Below are 18,380 nucleotides of genomic sequence, written 5' to 3'. Positions count from 1 at the left end.
CATTTGTTAAGACTTCCCAATTCACTTTCTGCATGCTCCAATCCTTCCCATCCTTCTGACAGCACAAGCTTACTGCCTGCACTGTCAAAATAAATCAGCTCATTATGTTGCTAGACAGGGCTGTGATCAGATAGACTTGATATTCACTTGCTTAAAACAAAAAAGGAAAACCCAATGCAGAAAAGCAAACAAGAAAGAGAATACATGATGCTCAAAGATGTTCTATTTACTGGCCTAAGCAGCCACGATCTTGCTAGTGTAACCTCTGCCTCCTTTTCATGCCACTTCACTTTCTAATACTCCAGCATGCTTCTGCACAGGCAATCCTTAAGAAAACTTCTCACACAGCAGCTACAATAAGCATGGCCGAATACAGAGCTTTGGAACACAGACTCTGTTTCTGAGAATGCAAAATGCATCTCGGAGATTTACAGACATTTGTTGGTGCAATTGAATGCTACTGACAAACTGCATTATTTGCAATTTTCTTCAGGAAAAAAAGATTCTTTCCTCCCCCCAGAAAACCAACATCCTCTCAATGAACACTAGTTCAATAGGTATTTTTCAGACTGCGAAAGAAGGAATAAATTGCAACACCTGGTACACCAGAGAGATTGCCTCAACATGCACTGAGATCCTTCCTCTTGCCAGTATGCATTTGCCAACAGAAGTACTGCTGAGCATGTGCCAACTGTGGCTGTAACTAAGAATGACTTTTCACTGCAGTTTGTCACAGTTATACACAATAATGCAGAAGTGGTCAAGATCCATTTCAAGATCCAAAACTTAGCTGTGTTAAATTTTTGTGTTGAAATGTATCTGCTAATTATTTTCAGTCATATGAAATAGTTTTAAATCCTGGAACACATTTATTACCACAATATAAATTAATATAAAAGTTTCTGTCTTCATAACATCTTCACTTGCATTAAAAGTAAAGATGTTATAATAAAAATATGTATATTGTATAAAGTTTTCCCATCCATGCTTGCCTTTATTATTTAATAAAACAAGACAATCACTTTGAGCTGCAGAGAAACATGTCAGCTTTCAGCCTGAAAAACTAGAAGATTGATAATGATATTAAGATCTGAAAACTTATTCAAACTTAACTACAGGCTCTGTTATATGCTTCACCTATAAATATTTATCAGAAAATATATGAAAGTGAATTATTGAATAATCTACTTCCCCACCATCAAGCTTCATATTTTGGAAGCACATTTCATTTTTCACAATTGACTCTCAGTTCTCTTGGTACAGAAGTACTCCATTACTGACCTTCAGGAGTTCAAAGGAAAAGCTCCCCATGCTCCCCAGTGACAGGCTGGCTTTGGCAATCAGGCACGCTGCCCAGGTTAGGGGTGACAAAGGAAAGTGAGTGCAGCAAGTGAAGCTGCCTCTAGTATCAGTCACTGATAAGTGGCTCTAAAAAAGAAACTTTGGTCAGGGACGGATGACCTGAACTGTATACAAGAGCAGAAATAACAAGGATGTTATTTACTACTGTGCAGAAAAAATGACTGTTGTTTAGATACCACAACAAAAAAAAAGCATCCATTTTCCATGGCAAATAAAATGCCAGATGTTCATCTTTATCTTTCATCCCTTTTCATACAAAATGAAATTTTCTAAATTTTATAAATAAGATTCTGGCTTTCAGCAAATGCAAATGCTTCACTTTGGAGACCTAAGAATAGATTTTAACCACAATCCAATTTCCCCCCTCAGAATTAAAAGAAAATTAGTTTAGCCAAATATTTCTGCAGAACTTTTGGAGGACAGTGAGTTATGAACTATTCAAAGAAGTTTAACTTAAAGATGCAAAATACCTAGAAAAAGCAAAATGAATGTTAATAATTCACTGGTGGAATGCAACAAGAAATTAAGGCTGAAAATTTATTGCTAGGGCTTCTCACCGGAATCTTAGAAAAAATACTGATCTGTAAACAGTACAATCAAAATATCTATCTATCCATATATATATATATATATATATGTATATACACACATTAGAGAGAGAGAGATATCTGAATGGAATGGAACACAAACCATATGCAAATTATTAATTCAGAAAGTTCATACAAGCAACGTTTTTTATAAATCAGTCTTGCCACTTACAATAAGGCTGCAATTGTGAAAGATATTCAGCTTCTGAGTCCAGGCAGTAAAAATACCCGGGTTCCCAGGTTTTCACATTCAAAAATGGTCAGGCTCCTAATCCCTACCTCATATCTTCATATAACGTACTACATATTCCTTCATACTGTTCAGAGCCCGGGGAAAGATTCACATTTTCAGTGCTCCAGAAACTGAAAACTTTGTACTGGCAACACTGAACCAACTTCAATACCACATTTCATTCACTGTTTTTGCCAGTGGCATAAAATCTGCATATACATTCAGTACTAAGATTAGCTGCAATTCAGTAACACAATGGAATTACTAAGTCTAAGAAAAATGTAACAAGCCTTTCACCAGAGCAGCAACATCTGCTACCATTTCATGCACATGCCCGGTACCTCCATCCCTATTTGTGAAGATGGCTCTCCTTCCAGATCTAAACACTACTATGCTGCAGGAAACAAGTCTGGGAGCAGAAGTTCACTGCAACTCTTCCAACCATTCCATAAAAACAGAAATTCGGTCAATGCTGTGTAGACTGTGAAAGGCAGCTTACAAATGACAGAATGTCTCTGGTCACATTAAAAAAAAAAAAGGCAATATAGTCCTCAGGAATGACAGAGGGCATCTGGAAATTACTGAGAAACACCAGTGGATTGTACAATACTGAAGATGTCTTGAAGAGACCCATCTTAATGGGAATCATCTCTTGCCAAAAGAAAATAACCCTGCATGCAAAAGACAGCATGCAGGAAGACACCCTGTTAGGAAACAGAAACAACTTCAGTTTTCATCTTCAGTGTAAAGGACAGGCAAATGAAATTTAAACAGTTTTAAAAGTTTATTTCTTCAAGTAGCGGACTAAAATTTAGAACCTTTAATTAGATTTAGCTATTCAGTTTATATTGCATTTAGTTCACTCCTAGCTAAGTAACATCTACATGAAATAATACAGTTAATAAGTACAGGATTTAACTCTTTTCAACATCATATCTGTTGAAATAGTTTTTAGATTTTTTCATCTGTTTCAGAGAAATCAGTCGTCATAATAAATTTAATGCTTCAGTAAATATATGTAAAACCCTACTGCCCAGCAGTATATCAGTGCACTTGATATTCTGCTCCAATTTCAGAAAACATTTGTAACTTAATAAAAACATGCATTTCAGATATTTACTGACAGAACATATGCAATTAAAAGTCAATTTCAGTCACAAGGATACTTTAATTAGGTTACTTATCTCTCACCTGTCCCATATATGCAATGTATATTGCTCAATAAGCCATCGGATTTCAAACATTCTCAATTTTGACCCTTTTACAATGCTCTGTTAGACTGCCTGCCATCTGGCAGTGCTTACTCTTGATATCACACTTCCTCTGCATTACAGAAGCGTGGTTCCTATAATTATAACTTCAATGTGATAGATGTATGCAACAGTAGAATTCCCAAGTTGGCAATAGATGGGCTGAAGGGACAATTTGGGCAACATATTTTGCTACTAGGTTTACGTTAATAGCACACTCAGTTGCACCAGGTGCCTTCCCAGTAGAAATCTACCAACATGGTCAAATCACGGGAAATGATGCATATAACTATTTTTCTTTAAAAATAATAATAGTAATAAAATAAAATAAAAAGTAAAACGTCTTTGTTTACAAGGATCTGTGTTTAAGTATCAGGAGGAGGTCAGCCCAAGAACCCAGCAGCTCAGGTGCAGTAAGAAAAGGAACTATATTGCATGGCAAACAAATTACAGTAAACCATCATTCCATTGTTTCAATTTCTATAAAGGAATTCATGGTACCTTCAGGAAGGGACAGAGGAAAGGAAAATGAGAAACAGAATGAGGGAAGAGCAAAAATGTTCTTAAAAACAAAACAACTGAGATTATTTGTCACAGATAATATCACTATGTTCCTGCAAACTTTCAAATGAGAATTTTATGTTGTTTATAAGCCCTACTTCACTATCTGAAAGTTAAGACAACCAGAAATTATTTAAAGAAAAGACAGAAAAAAGCAGAATTTAGCATTTCAGGATTCAATTAAGCATTTAGCATTCACCTACTTTGCAGTTTCCAGGAAGACTGGACACCCAGCTCTGAAAAAGGGACAACTCTGACGTACTCTTGGTAGGGCGAGTAATAAGAAGGGCCAGTAATGCTGAAGGCTGAGGGATATGCTTGCCTTACTTTTCCACTTATGTTTTGACCCCATTTTTCTGTCTTACAGACCAATGCCTAATCAGGAAAAAAAAAATTCTTTTTTTCCTATTCAGCTTGCTTGGCAGTAAGCGAGGGTGAAACAGAGTGACAGCCAAATTTGGCTGTGTTATCTTCACTGAGAAATCAATGCAAACAAGCACATACACAACAACTCCGAGGACCCTATAGCCTAGGATGTATTTCACAAGGACAAAAGCCTGCTAGTACATCTATAGCATTGCCTGTTACAGATTTCAGAGCATTTTCCCTATGTCACAAATCATAAATTCTGCAAATTGCATGAACAGATAGACAGAAGACATCGATGAGCCTGATGGAAAACCTCCCAGCACTCATATGAATGTGTAACTCCATTCCTGTGGTCTTCCATCCATACATTCCATCTCCTTGGTAAAGTTGCACTGATTTTATGGTATGCACATATCTTAAAGTTTCTCTGTAGTATTCATAAATGTGATCTGGAGAAAGTCAGAAAAATCACTTTCCATTAGTATCATATGATATATCTTCACGTACGCTGAAAGTTCAAGTCACTTCAGAACAACGCAATCTGTCAGTTAAGTTGTGCCACTAAAGAGAAGCAAGAGTCTGGGAAGTTACTGTAAGATACCAACAGAACAGGAGAACGTCAGTGCTTCAGTATTTACCCTGAGGAGAGGAGGAAAAAAAATACAGGAGGTAACCAAAATGCAGTATGTATGTAACTTGGGGGTTTTATTCCTGAATTCATGAACACTGAGGTCATGTTTTATTTCTGTGGAGCTTTTCCCATACTTAAGGTTTAACACAAGCACATGCTTCACTGGATTTCAAACTAAGGACTGGATGAAAAAAATAGTACATAAAAAATGCAGCCTAAAAAATTTTAATGTAACTACTTAAATTCAAAATAATTAGAGACACTTATTCCTGACAATACTAGACTACACTATCACTTTCTACTTCGAGTTTGCTTTGGCTGTGAGCGTAAAGCTACCTGTGCTTTTCCAGGTGAAAACAAAATATGTTAATATATTTTTTCAGTAAGTATGATTTTTATGGAGATTTAAAATGTCTTCATGTCAGCAGCACACCAAATTCCAATAGCATAGCAAATTGTTTGTTAATATGCTTCATTAGGTAAGACAAACACAAACAGCACATAAGCTAATAAAGTAAGAACTGAACTGTATTCCTAACTACGCCCTGTAAACCAAATAGTAGGAATTTCACCAACATGAATATGGAAAGGTTTGGGGAACAGAAAGATTGTGGGGCTTTTTTGTTTGTTTGTTATAACATATAATGCATGCATTTCTTCCGTAATCAAATGAACATTTTCTGATTACAAGTTTACTCTAGATTTGTTCCAGCTGCACTGCAAACCAAGGTAGTAAGATTATTTCAAAATAACACACAGCTTGCCTGAATCTGACTATCATCAGATTAAAAGATATTAGCAGAGATTTTATGGAAGCTAAATGACAGTGTCCTTGAGGTAGCACTGACATTGACTCTAGCTGATACAGTTTTTGGTCATTAACATACCTTACTATGTGTCTAGAACAAGCCCTCCAATAATTAGAGCTAAATACACTATGATTTTTAAAATTAAATCATGCCTCTGGGAAAGAATCAGAGAATAGACAGCTAAAGGACTTTCAAGCAATTAACGAGAACTGTACTGTCAGGTTAAAAATTAAACACTGCAAAGTAGGTTAAGAGTTTCTTCTCTCTCCAAAATCACACGTTGACACAGAAGACGGCTCTCAAGCATTTTGGTGAGAGAAAGCAGAGATGAGAAAGGACATTGATTATTTACATCTAAATGAAGTAAATTTCCCTACTAATTTTCCAATTCTTCCCTCTTCTTTAGAAATAGCATTTTGCTATCTACTGTCTTCAAACCAAGCTGCTCAAAAGAGCTGACAAGGTTTAATTAAATTCTAAAATGTCAGTGTACCTAGGAAGAGACAAATGCAGATGCAGAGATTCATCGCACTTTTTTTTTTTGTATCACAGATCTCTGTTTCTGAGTATCCTGAAAATTTTGAAAAATCTATCCTAGACTGAACAATCAGAAACGAAGCCACTCAAATTTTAACTTGATTATGTAAGCATAAAGAGCCTAAGCAACTTATCAAAAATTATGCTTTTTTCTCATATTTGTAATCGTTAAAGCCCATGAAGCAAATCCTAGATCCAGACCTTTATTTACAATGCCATATGTTTACATAGTACTCTAATTCACAGCTCCCTCCATACACTCAAGCCTAAGAAATCTAACAGAAAGAGAAAACCTGATGATGTAATTGTAAGCATTACTTATCTTTATGAGGTGAAAAATGAATTTATCAGATATGCAAAAATGAGTGGTCTTGTCAACATAATAACAGAATGAGTACAAGCCCAGGCATGATGCTGACGCAGTAAGTTCTACATTTTGATATTATCTTGTTCTCTATATACATATTTATCAAACATTTTTTTTCCTCACTTCATTCAGAACAGAAAAAAAATAACAGTGAGAAAATGAGGGATTTCATGGCACAGTCAAAGTTCAAAGACTTGCATTCTAGATTAACTACAGGAATTGTAGAATGTTTCAGTTTTGTTTGTGGGCTGTGAGGTTATTTTGGTATATTGTTTTGTTTTTTAAATGAATATTGAAGTCACCACGTACACAATTATTTCTACTTAAATTGTGAATACGTTAAATATTCCAAAATTAAGTAACCTATACTTGTGTACTTCTTTGTAGGAGAGGCTGGTGACCTCTGAAACATCCCTACCTACATGAAAAGTACAGAGAATGAATTTATGTTTTTGAGTTAAGCTTTCTGAATTCTTTCCCTGCTGTAGCCATTATTTTGTATTCTCAAGTATATAACATTAAAATGTTGAAAGACAATAAAATGAATGTATTGATATTCCAGAACTAGAATAGACAATATAAAAATTGTGAAATGACCATGGATGCGAGCTCAAACAGTACACTGTAATTCTACATTACAGGCAATAGAATTAATTTAGATGAAACTATTTGTTTTTCTTGCACAACTAAAGTCAAAATCATTCCCACATCCCCTAGAGGTGCAGAAAGTGAGTAGCTGTTGCACCAACTCAGGTGGATTCAGCAGGTTTTCTGTTGCAGTTCTAGAAGAAAATCACGAAGGAGACTAAAAAAAACATGACCCCAAGGAACCCAGAGGTACAACACACACTTCTACATATCTATTTTCACTCACATATGCTCACAGCTGGTGCAAAAACAAATGCCAGTAGCGAGTTTTAGTCACCTATTTCATAACAAATTTGTTAGTGACATCTAATGATGAGGTATAATTCAATCTTAAAAATAATAGCAACTGAAGATAAAAAAGAATCAAATTCATTCCTGGCCTATATTCTACATCAAAGCTTTTCCAGCAGAACATTTTGTTGTTTTGTTTCGTACTGCTTACTTGCCAATACCTACCTTGGTGAGAGCTGCATTTTACTTGGGGAACTATTATAAACTATAGTACATAACTCACTGTCAGAAAGAATTTCCTGGCAATATAAATGAATTATTTAGATTAATGTTACCATTTTGTTATTCTATGCTTTTGGGCATTTAGGGAAGTAAAGTGCAAAAATTGTTGGGATATAGCAAATAAAATGCCAAGCACTGCTAATGATCTGTTTGATACTCAGTGTCCCCCTATGTTTAGCGATGTACAAAGAGTGAATGCTTATGTAATAGGGATAGTTTAACTAGAAGTTTTCCTTTAACACAAATAAAAGCACTAGCTTGAAAATTACACATGAAAGACAGCCCTAGCCAAACACTACTTCAGTCATAAGGCCAAATAAATTAAAAATATATATATTCAGTTTGTACAGGAATTAGAAGAATTAGTAATAAGCAAATAACTCAAAAGCCTCAATATTTTGGAAAAAAAATCATCACTAATCATAACAAGACTGAGATGACTACATTTAAAATCCAAAGCTACAGCTATTTCATACTCCTACACAACCAATGACATAATGTATCCATTAAAGCCCACACTAATTTGTAAATGATCTATTTAATATAAACCAACATGATTTATGTACTTTATCTTACATTCATATAACTATACAAATTACATACAAGGATGATGTAACATATTTTGTCTTAATCACATACAGCATTACTTCCCAATTGCTCTGTATAAACCTGAGTAGGTAACAGCTCACAAAAAGATAAAGCTCATTAGCTTCAACTGAGACATTACAGACGTGACAAATGAGAGGGACAAAGTGCTTACCCTAAGCTTCTTAAAATATGTTGTACGTATGACACAGAGGGAAGATTGGTCCCAGTGAAGAACAGGTTTGAAATCAACACTGGCAATAATTTTAGAAATATGTATTCGAGCTACCCATAACATGTAGAAGTCTACCACATTAGGGTGATGGTTGATATTTGAGGCAGGTCCAAAATTTGTGCACAAGGTAAAAAGAAGGCAAATTTAAGTTCAAAATAGAAAGAAGTATAATAATTAATTAAAAATACAAAACACAACCCGAGGCACATCTCAATTCTGACTTGTACTTTTTCATGTATATGTGCATGACATGGATAAGTAAATCCATACAAGATAAGAGAATTCTTTCATAATAGCATCAGACAGTAATTATTCTGGATGTAACTAAAATAAATGTAAATATTATTTGGTCTTTCACTCTGACTAAAATACATTAAAACTTTACATTAAATTTAGTCTCAAGATAATATCAGCAATGCTTTGTATGATTTATAAATGTCTATATAAGAATGTTCAAACTTGTACAGAGAAATGTTTTAATCTTTTGCTAAAAAAAAAAAAAGCAGTATTCCTTCCACTTATTATACCTTTCTATGCACTATATTCGGAAATTTTCTGCTCCAGTTCTGCAGCTAACTCTACATTTACTTTTCTGTTATCATTACAGTAAGGTTTTGTGCTCCTTGAAAAGACAAGAATTTACTCAGAGAGACTCTCCCAAAGAAAAAAACAAAAGATTAATGCATTGTTTCAGAGGACTTCACACTTTGTACCCATCTATACAGTAAACAGGCTTCCGGTGCTGCCGGCACTGCGCCTCCTCATCTACCACCATCAGACAGCTCCCTATCAGTATGACCTGACTTCAGCTTGAAGCCAATTAAAATTGTTGTCTCCACTTTCAGTCAAAGGCTGTTCCCAAACATTGAACAAAAAATTGTAACCAACAGAGCCTTTGTGCACGTTGCATTTACTCGCACACCTTAGTGCCACTCAGTTCTTCCCATTAAAATGTTCCTCTCCCTTACGGTCTGGAGGTAGCATCTCTGTTTTGTTTTTAGCTTGCTCACTACAGATGCCCTAGCTGATGTAGTAATAAAAGCTAGATCTCCACAACGCTGCGAGTTTCCATGTGAGCTCATGGACAGGGAGGTGTCGCAGGCTCAGACCTATCAGACCAAGCACATGCATGCAGACGCTCCAAGAGCTTACAAAAGGTGCCTAATGACACTGCATGATTAATCATTTAGCGCTCATCTGGGATATCTGCCATGCACACTCTCAATGGCACCAGAACCCTGTAACATTCAGGTGTCACTCAGAGCCCAGGTCTGCAATAAATCTGCTGTGAAATGCACAATGCTCCTACAGCACTGGCAGGACCAGTTGCTGTGGTCTTCCCCGGCTCCGAGCTTTGTTTTGTGGCCACTTCTGCAGCACCCTTCCTGAGGCTGCTCTCACCCACGTGAGCAGGCACAGCTGACAGCACCTGGTATCCCACGGAAAGCATGCGAGTCTGCAGGAACACAACTGTTGATAAATTGACGTTTGTGATTCATGCCAGAATGCACGCACAGAAGTGCTGTCCAGGCTCAGAGTGGCATCAGTCTGAGCTGGGAAGAGATAAACAGAAGTCCTTGTCTGGTGTGGGTGTGCATTAGGTGCTCAGTTTACATAACGGCTTTCAAATCAGAGGTTAACCTCAGAAAACTGGGAAGAGACAACCAGGAAAAGAACAGTCGCATGTAGAAATGTTATGTAGTATTTATGGAATTTAATTCTCCTAGGGTATATATACGATGAAGAGCGTATTCTTCCCTGAAACACAGGCAGAATGAAGAGCAATAAAAGTAGACATCAAACACAGCAAGGATGCGACTGACTGGCTTGTGCAGCTCTGATTTTCTGTACAATCTGCATGCTTCTACTCTCTCTGTAAAAAAGGACACATGATGGCACAGAGATCCTGCCTGCCCCACTCTGTGCAGTGTCAGTAAACATGCAAAGTTTTACTGAGAGAATTAGGTGAATCGCTACCTAAATGCATCAAACTCTTGCAGCAAATGTATACAAGCGCTCAAAAACAAAGAAACAGAAATAGGTGAGAGCCCACAGGAGCATACATCACAGTTTTCCTATCCCATATGTGGTTAATCCAATATTGTCCTAAGTGTGACCACATTTAATATGATGTTCATTTTCACATCATAACCACAGCTGCATTTGCAAGCCTACCCTAAAATGTTCCCACTTTGATACTGGAAACAGTCATCCATTTATTATTTTGATAGAAAATTTAATTATTTCTCTCAGTCTTATCATCACTGACATAGTGAAACTCCTCTGTCTTTTTGTATGCTTTACATATAAGCATTATATTCTTATAAAGTACAGTAACAAATCAGAACTTCACCCTTATAGATGCATTTACTCTGGTACAGAGACACAGTCAGGGGACACTGACTGGAACTGTCCTTACTCCTGTTTAGGAAGATGCATTTACTATTGAGCACAACTTCTTTGCCCATTTCTATAAATACTGACACACAGAGTAGCACCATTATACAAATACAATAATTTCAGGAGAAACAATGCAGGTAGCTCGAATTTCTTACTGAAAAAGTCATGAAACAGTCAAGAATAGGGTCTGGACGAGGACATGTCACCTAAGAGTGGAAATAAAATGCAAAGAACTTAAGAACTTTCTTTAGAAGAACAAATACCTTAATTCTAATACAATAAAAACACAACAAATCCCTCAGAAAAATACAGTTAATTTAAGAATATGCAATCAGTTAACATATTTAAGAATATGCAAAAAGTTAACATATGCTTCGATCTCCAAATCTTCCCATAGGAACAATCAGGAGAGCATCAGAAGACATTTGTGTAATGAAATCAAACATGAGTATCACCTATCTGATACACCATCTTGAAGAGCCGCAGGGTGCAAAATATGGTCTGTAACCTCATTCTGCTCAACACACTGCTGGACTGCATACCCCACTCGGACAGTGAGCATATAACAAAACGAGCGTCTCAACATCCAGAAATAACCTCATTCATTTTAATGTCACCCTGACATGAACCAAGCTACTGATGCACACAGGCGGGAAACAACAGGCCACCAGAGCCCCTGCCCCTCACAAGTATGCCACAGTCGTGCCCAGCTGCTTTCCTTCTGCTGGCAAGAACGCAGCGGAGGACCCTTGGCTCTGCTGCTGGTGCAGGCAGGCAGGCAGGCACTGGAGAGAAGCTCCAGGCAGGAACCCCAGATAGTCAGGGCACTGCATGGGGCCAGGTGCCAGTCCCACTATGCTCTAGGATTGTGAGCAATACTCAATGCCCAGGTCCCTGACAGTCCCACAGAAAGCTGTGCTCCCACACTTCCTCCCAGAGCACGTTCTATTTTAGCCCACCTTTTCTTAGGAGACCCATGCCACTATTGAACACGATGGGCTTTCCTTTTTTCAACGACGGTCACTAACGTGATTCACTTATTATGTATGTGGAAAGCAGTCAGTTCAAGTCCTCAAATACCATTAACAACACTGATGTTTCTTCTTCAAATACCACAGAGAGCGGTAAATTTACAAAGGCATGCAGCCAGCTGGCATTTACAGCAAAATGAAATAATCCCGTATTTAAGACATGGTTTTAATATTTCTTCCCGGGAATTCATTTGCGCTGCTTTCCGTGAGACCATTCCGATTTCACACACATCCAAACTCACTCCGAAAGCGACTCCCCAAGCTCGTGCCCTATTTACCTGCGCCCCTCCGATCGCACGCTTTCACGCGCGGCGCCGGACCAAGTTCTCTCTCTCCAGCCCTTCCCAAACGCCCTCCCGCACCCACGCAGGCAGCTCCGTGGCCGCGGACCCTCTAACTCGCCGTCCCGGGACGCTCCCGCAGGCCCCGGTGCGGCCTCCGCGGAGGGCGGTGCCGTCGCCCCGGCTGCAGCACGCTGGAGAGCGCCGAGCCCGGCCGGCGGGAACCTCGCCGTGCCCCGAGCCGCCCCGCCGCCGCTGCCTAACGCTGCCCACGGTGAAGTTTGGGCCGTGCGGCTGCTCCGCGCGGAGGGAGGGACGGGGCGAGGCCGGGCCGAAGCCCGCCGAAGTTTGAGGGAGCGGCTGTGCCCGGAGCACCTGCGGGAGCCCCGCACTCACCTGAAGTCGCTGTAGGGGTGGATGATCCAGAACCCCGCAGTTTTAACCCTTTCCTGCTCCTTCTCCACCGCCTTCTGGCTGCCGAACATGCGGAGGGAGAATTTGTTGACCCCCGGCTGCAGCATGGAGGTGAACTGCCGCTGCATGAAGCCGTACTGCCGCCGGGGTCCCTCTGCATCCTCGAAGCCCACCACGGGCTCCTCGGCCCCGCCGCCGTCCACTTTGAAGCACACCGAGTTGCCGTGCTCCTTCGCGCCGCCGCCGGGGCTGCTCTGGGTTTTCTCCGCCGGGGCTCCCTGCTTGGCTGGGAAGGCGTTTGCGCTGCCCTCGTCCCGGCTGCCGGGAGAGGAGCTGCGCTTCCCGCCCTCCATGCTGCGCGCCCCGGCCGAAGGAGAGCGCGGGGTAAACCTCAGCCTCAGTCTCAGCCGCCGCCGCCGCCGCCGCCGCCGCCCGTGCCCTTCAGCGGCTCGGCCGCGCTGGGCTCAGCTCCGCGCCGCCGCTCTGCCCGGCATGGCCAGCGCCACCGACACTGAGCCGCGCTCCCGCGCAGGACTGGCACCGCTTCCCCTCGCCCGCCCCCTGCCGGCGGCCGCGCCGCACCGCCCGCCTGACATTGAGCGCCCCGGAGTCCTTGAGGGGCTGAGGCGCCCGGGCGGGGCGGGCTTTGCTCGCGGGGCGTGTAGGAGCGGCGACGGCTCGAGGCTCCCACGGGTCGCGGAGAGATGTCCCGCGGGCGGGGCGGGGCGGGGCGGCGGCGGCGGGCGGCGCCGGTGAAGCGGGCGGGGCTGTGGCGAGGGGTTTCCCATCGGCGTGCGAGGCTGCCCGATGGGCGACGGCACGTGGTTTTCAAGCAGAAACAAAATTAAATGGAATTAAATAAAGCGAGTAGCTTTGTGTTTTATCTCGGGCAGTCAGGGTGCTGAGCGCTCTGGGCACAGAGCAGGAAAGAGCTGTGAGGGAAGATGTGTGAATGTGGGGAGCGCTGCACTCCCCCTCCCCGCAGCCGCTGGTGCTGCAGCCAGGACGTGGGCTGGCGGGGGTCCGGGGGCAGGGGTCGGCTGACAGTGTGGGCGTTTGGGATGCTAAGACTGAGCGAAGGCAGAGGCTGCCCTTCGGTGTTGCGATGCGTTTTGTGGGTGCAGCAGTGAGGAAAGACGAGGGAGGTGGGGGGGGAGGAAGCAGGACAGCTTTGTGTGACGTCCATTTTCAAGCACAAACTGCATGTTGGGGTTCAGCAGCATTTGTGACCTCTGATTCTCTGCTCTGCACTGGTTGAGAGCGGGCAGCCAAGTGTGTGTCACATGTGGGCTGGGACGTGTGTGAGCCCAGGGGTGCAGCTCTAGCCCTGAGGGATAAGGGCCTGAAGGAAGCCTGGATTTGTGGGCACAGGCCTCTCAGTGCCAAGCATGACATGGCAGGTGGGCCTGTGTGCAGTAAGGGCTTTCCTCATGTGCCAAGAGGTGAATCACACTTTGTGTGTAAATACGGATGTTGAGTCCATGCTGAGTTCATCTCCCTGATTCTTAAGCGTGTCAGTAATAGGTGAGAAGCCTCCAGAAGGCAGCTGGCAGAGAGCAGGCTGCTGGATGGGAAGCAGGAGGCATTTCTAGCTCCTGCACACCATAAAAGCATACTGAAAGAAAACAGGAGGTGCACTGGATGTCACTACACAAATTGTCCTGGGGACATTTGGAAGGAGTATGGTTAGATACCCCAAAACCTCAGGTATACCCTGGTGATAGTGTTGAATATCTGTGGAGCTATGGGTGAGGTAGGATCTGAGAGGGTGTTATGTGCATCTGGGTGTGCCAGTGGTAAGCAACTAGCCACAAGCACGTGAGCATATCCACTGTGAAAAATGAGATATGTACATACTTGGCCTTAAAAGAGTGATTTAATGTTAGTTGCAGAATGGTGAAGATGGTATCACAGAACCTATAATCCCATACGTACCTGTGAAAGCACAAATGCTGAGAGCTGGGGATCCTTTGAGTTGGACATAGAACTATTTTTCACAATTCTTCAACACGGTTTTCATTTTGAACCTTAAAAATATGTTGAGGGAATTAGTGAAATGTCCTAAGCTCAGCTCCAGTGTTTTCAGTAGTGTTTGTCACTATGCAGTCATCCAGCTCCTCCTTTACAAACAGACATTTAAAACAAACTTGACAGAGAAGTGGAAATCCATGCATTGCAATGTGAACAATGCACATAAGGTGAATCTGAGGAGCTGAGTTTCACTGCCAAATGTGAGAGGTTTTCTCAGCAGTTCCATCTCTAATGCTGTTAATGCCCAGTGCACTGGAACATGCAGGGTTTGCATGATGTCCATGTAACGGTAACGTGGTGTTCTTACGGAGAAGGATGGCAGGCAGAGATGCATCAGGATGGAGGCTGGAGCCTGGGCAGGGACCAGCATGAGAACGAATATATGTACAGCATGACTGGGTGAGGACTGGCAGACACAAGCCTTCCCCATCTGGAGTGATACTTTTCTGTATGATTTTATCCTAAAACAGCGAAGAGTGTGTGCGCAGCTGCTGATGGCTCATGCACAGCTGCTGACAAAAACCTCTTACTGTTTTATCCCCAGATGACGTTCACCTCCTTCCCTCATCCAATCTCTGTCACCAAACGATAATTAGAAAGTAAGAAATTATTATTATTGTTCTTCACCTTTGTAAGAGAATTAGCTCACGTCATATTTGACAGAAATCCTCAAAGGCAGGGAATTAAAAGGCAAAGTCACGCTGTGTTTTTCCACATACTCACACAGTTTATCACATCAGTGTCTGTGGAACTGACAGTTTCCACACTTGAGTCACTTATATATGTTGCAGCCTTACCTTTCCTCTCCAACAGAAGGCAATTTTCCTATCTCTTCACTCATTATTTCAGAGGTCTTTTGCACAGAACCCTTGACCTGAATGGTCTCTCCCAGCATAAGCTGTACACATCATGTACAGAAGAAAATGGGCTTGTAATGGAGTAAGTCAGAGTGGTGAAATGCAGGCATTACAGCTGCAGCAAGCAGATTGCAATGTACCTTGGAAAAACAGTGGCAGCCTTTCATTTCTGAATTATGAAAATAATATACAAGAACTCCTTCTTTCATGAAGTTTTGCTTTTGCTCATATTTAGAGTATATTTATGGTAATGCTTATCTATCCTTACTTATCATGGACTGCAGAGTTACCAGAATGACTCCCCACTGCCTAACTGCTTCATTTTTACAGAACAAGAATTATGAAATGCTCTCTTCACTTTAGTATCATTGTACAGATTATTGCATCAAGATGTCTTACGATTTTAGAAAATTTATGAATGGGTGCTGCAGTATACACAACATTCTTTGCCTACTTCTGAAATTCTCCAAATACATAAATAACATGGGTGCATGTATTTGTAAAATTGACATTTTGGTATTCTGTGCTACATGAGATCAAATCGTTTTCATTCTGTGTAGATGAAATACAAACTTATCTGTGCTCACATACTATTTGTCACAAATATTTTTGTGGCCTAAATGACCTTAACATGTGAGCATCATGCATTTTATAACAGTAAATCCTGAGAAGATGAGATGGAGGATTTGTATAATCTATAGTTTTTATGGAGGAGAATTTGTTCTTCTCCGTGTCAAAATAACTTAAATTGTTGTCAGCCAGAAAATTGACCTCTCCTGAGGCCCAGACAGCATGTTAGTTTAGATGGGTGAATGTGGGTTTCGCAGACAGAAAGAGAAGTAATGGAGCATGGCATGTGTGAATAGTTCTGAAGAGTGCACCAAGGCTACATATGGTAGAAAGGTCACAGACTCACTTTAGCTAGAGGTATAACTTGTTTTCTGTCAAGTCGGATTTCAGTTTTGTGACTGTGCCAGGAGATACTGAGAAAAGGAAATTGATAAACTATTTCCAAGAAATTACTGTTATCAGAACAAGGAATAGAAAGCCTTTGTATTCTGTACTTCTTTGCAGAGCTCTAGGTTAATGGATCACTTCTAAAAATTGAGTAGCCTCTCTTACTTGTGTATTTAATTATTTTGATTGCTCCATCAGACTGTGATAACTTCATTAATTCCTGTGCTTTATACCACTGTAAAACTGTAATATTAATGTATATTTTAAAATGAATTTCTTCTGTCAAGCAAATTTTTATGTTGATACTAAATACTTCTAAATACCCTTCTCTTGTTTTTCTCTTATTTTCTAATTTTTGGCTTACCTGAATGGACCCACAACAGCTGACCTCTAGAACTGAAAAACAAAAACAAATAACAGAAACAACAACAACAACTAAACAGTATGCCTAGGTCATTCTGTGGAGAAACTTGGGCACAGATAAATGGCAGGACTTTTGTGAGATGGCACAATGAGGTGTGCCTGACTGCATAGCGAAGCTCTTATATTTCAACTTTTAGTTTCCTGCCCTATAGAAGTGTTTAGAATTATATCTGCACTGGAAATCACCATCAAGTCAGATGCTAAAGTGAGGAAGAAAAATCATATGCACAGTTAGAGGAGTAGCTATACAAGCTACATTGAGAACAATCCAAATTCATAATGTGTGTTATTTTCTCTGTCTGTCTGGTCACTTCAGACTCACAATAAAGTGAAATTGATTTTGTCCTACCCTGCTTGTGTTGTTTGCTGTGACTTCATCCTTAAATATTTACTGTTGATAAATGTTTGCCAATAAAATATTTATTATGTAATATCCCATGGCGTGCAGAAAGCAGAACAAATCTTTCTTTTGCAGTATCTCTTGAAGAAAACTACTACAAAGCACCTACCTGTTAAAGTGTGAATATTCGGCCGTCTGTTTATTTATTTTTCAGGTGTGAATGACAGCTCCCTTCACGTTGCCTGTTCCCAAAAGTAGTACCCTGATGTCTTACAGAAGTATACCTTGTGGGAAATACATCTCCAAGAGTTAAAAGCCTGACTTAAAATAAAAAAATGGGGTATGTTCAATGATATAATAGAAAACTAAGTTGAATAGTACTAGTATGAAAAGAAACTGGCTCTCAGACATGATGTAGGGTGCAGAACACCTTCACGTGTACAGAAACAAATGCACTAGTACATATGAACAAATGCCTAATCTTTCTATAAATAATCTCTTGGAATATGTAAAATTCCAGTAAACAAGAGAAAATAATTACAGTGCACTGATATCTCAGTGGTTTGTTCAGTTGCATTTAACAGAAATCCATGCTTGTTTATTTACTACATGCCACAGCAGTCTTCCATGTCTTGGAAACCCTCAGTGTTCAGCTCTGACTCAGTGCTGATAGACGAAAGCCCTACAAAAGCAGCTGAGTGTAGTGCTTCAAAGCAGCAATTGGTAGGGTGGGACAAGTAGGTTGTATTGTTGCTGTGTCATAGGGTGAAATTAAAGCACAGAAATTAAAGCACAGTTGGTTCTTACCAGCTCTCAGGAGTACCTTGAAATTATGCAAATCACTTCTATATCTGGTAGAATATTTGTGTGTTCTGAGTGCTTATCTTTTCTGAAAACAGTATTTTAATGATAGAGCTTATTACCTGCTTAATAACCTGCCAGATTTTAATCAGTTTTTAT

The 18,380-nt window shown here is 40.6% G+C and overlaps 1 protein-coding gene across 1 annotated transcript in view; it reads right to left on the bottom strand.

Moving 5' to 3' along the window:
* The window catches only part of HCN1 (hyperpolarization activated cyclic nucleotide gated potassium channel 1), a 191,903-nt gene extending 178,738 nt beyond the window's left edge, over nt 1–13,165 (bottom strand). The window contains exon 1 of the mRNA XM_065739901.1: nt 12,795–13,165. Within this exon, the coding sequence (XP_065595973.1) occupies nt 12,795–13,165 (371 nt within the window). The remainder of the gene's footprint in view (nt 1–12,794) is intronic.
* Between the last annotated feature and the right edge of the window lie 5,215 nt (nt 13,166–18,380).

Source organism: Cyrtonyx montezumae, unplaced genomic scaffold, assembly GCF_038088225.1.
Source record: "Cyrtonyx montezumae isolate F1298 unplaced genomic scaffold, pur_monq_1.0 scaffold_25, whole genome shotgun sequence".
NCBI lineage: Eukaryota > Metazoa > Chordata > Aves > Galliformes > Odontophoridae > Cyrtonyx > Cyrtonyx montezumae.
This window is presented reverse-complemented; position numbering and strand designations above follow the sequence as displayed.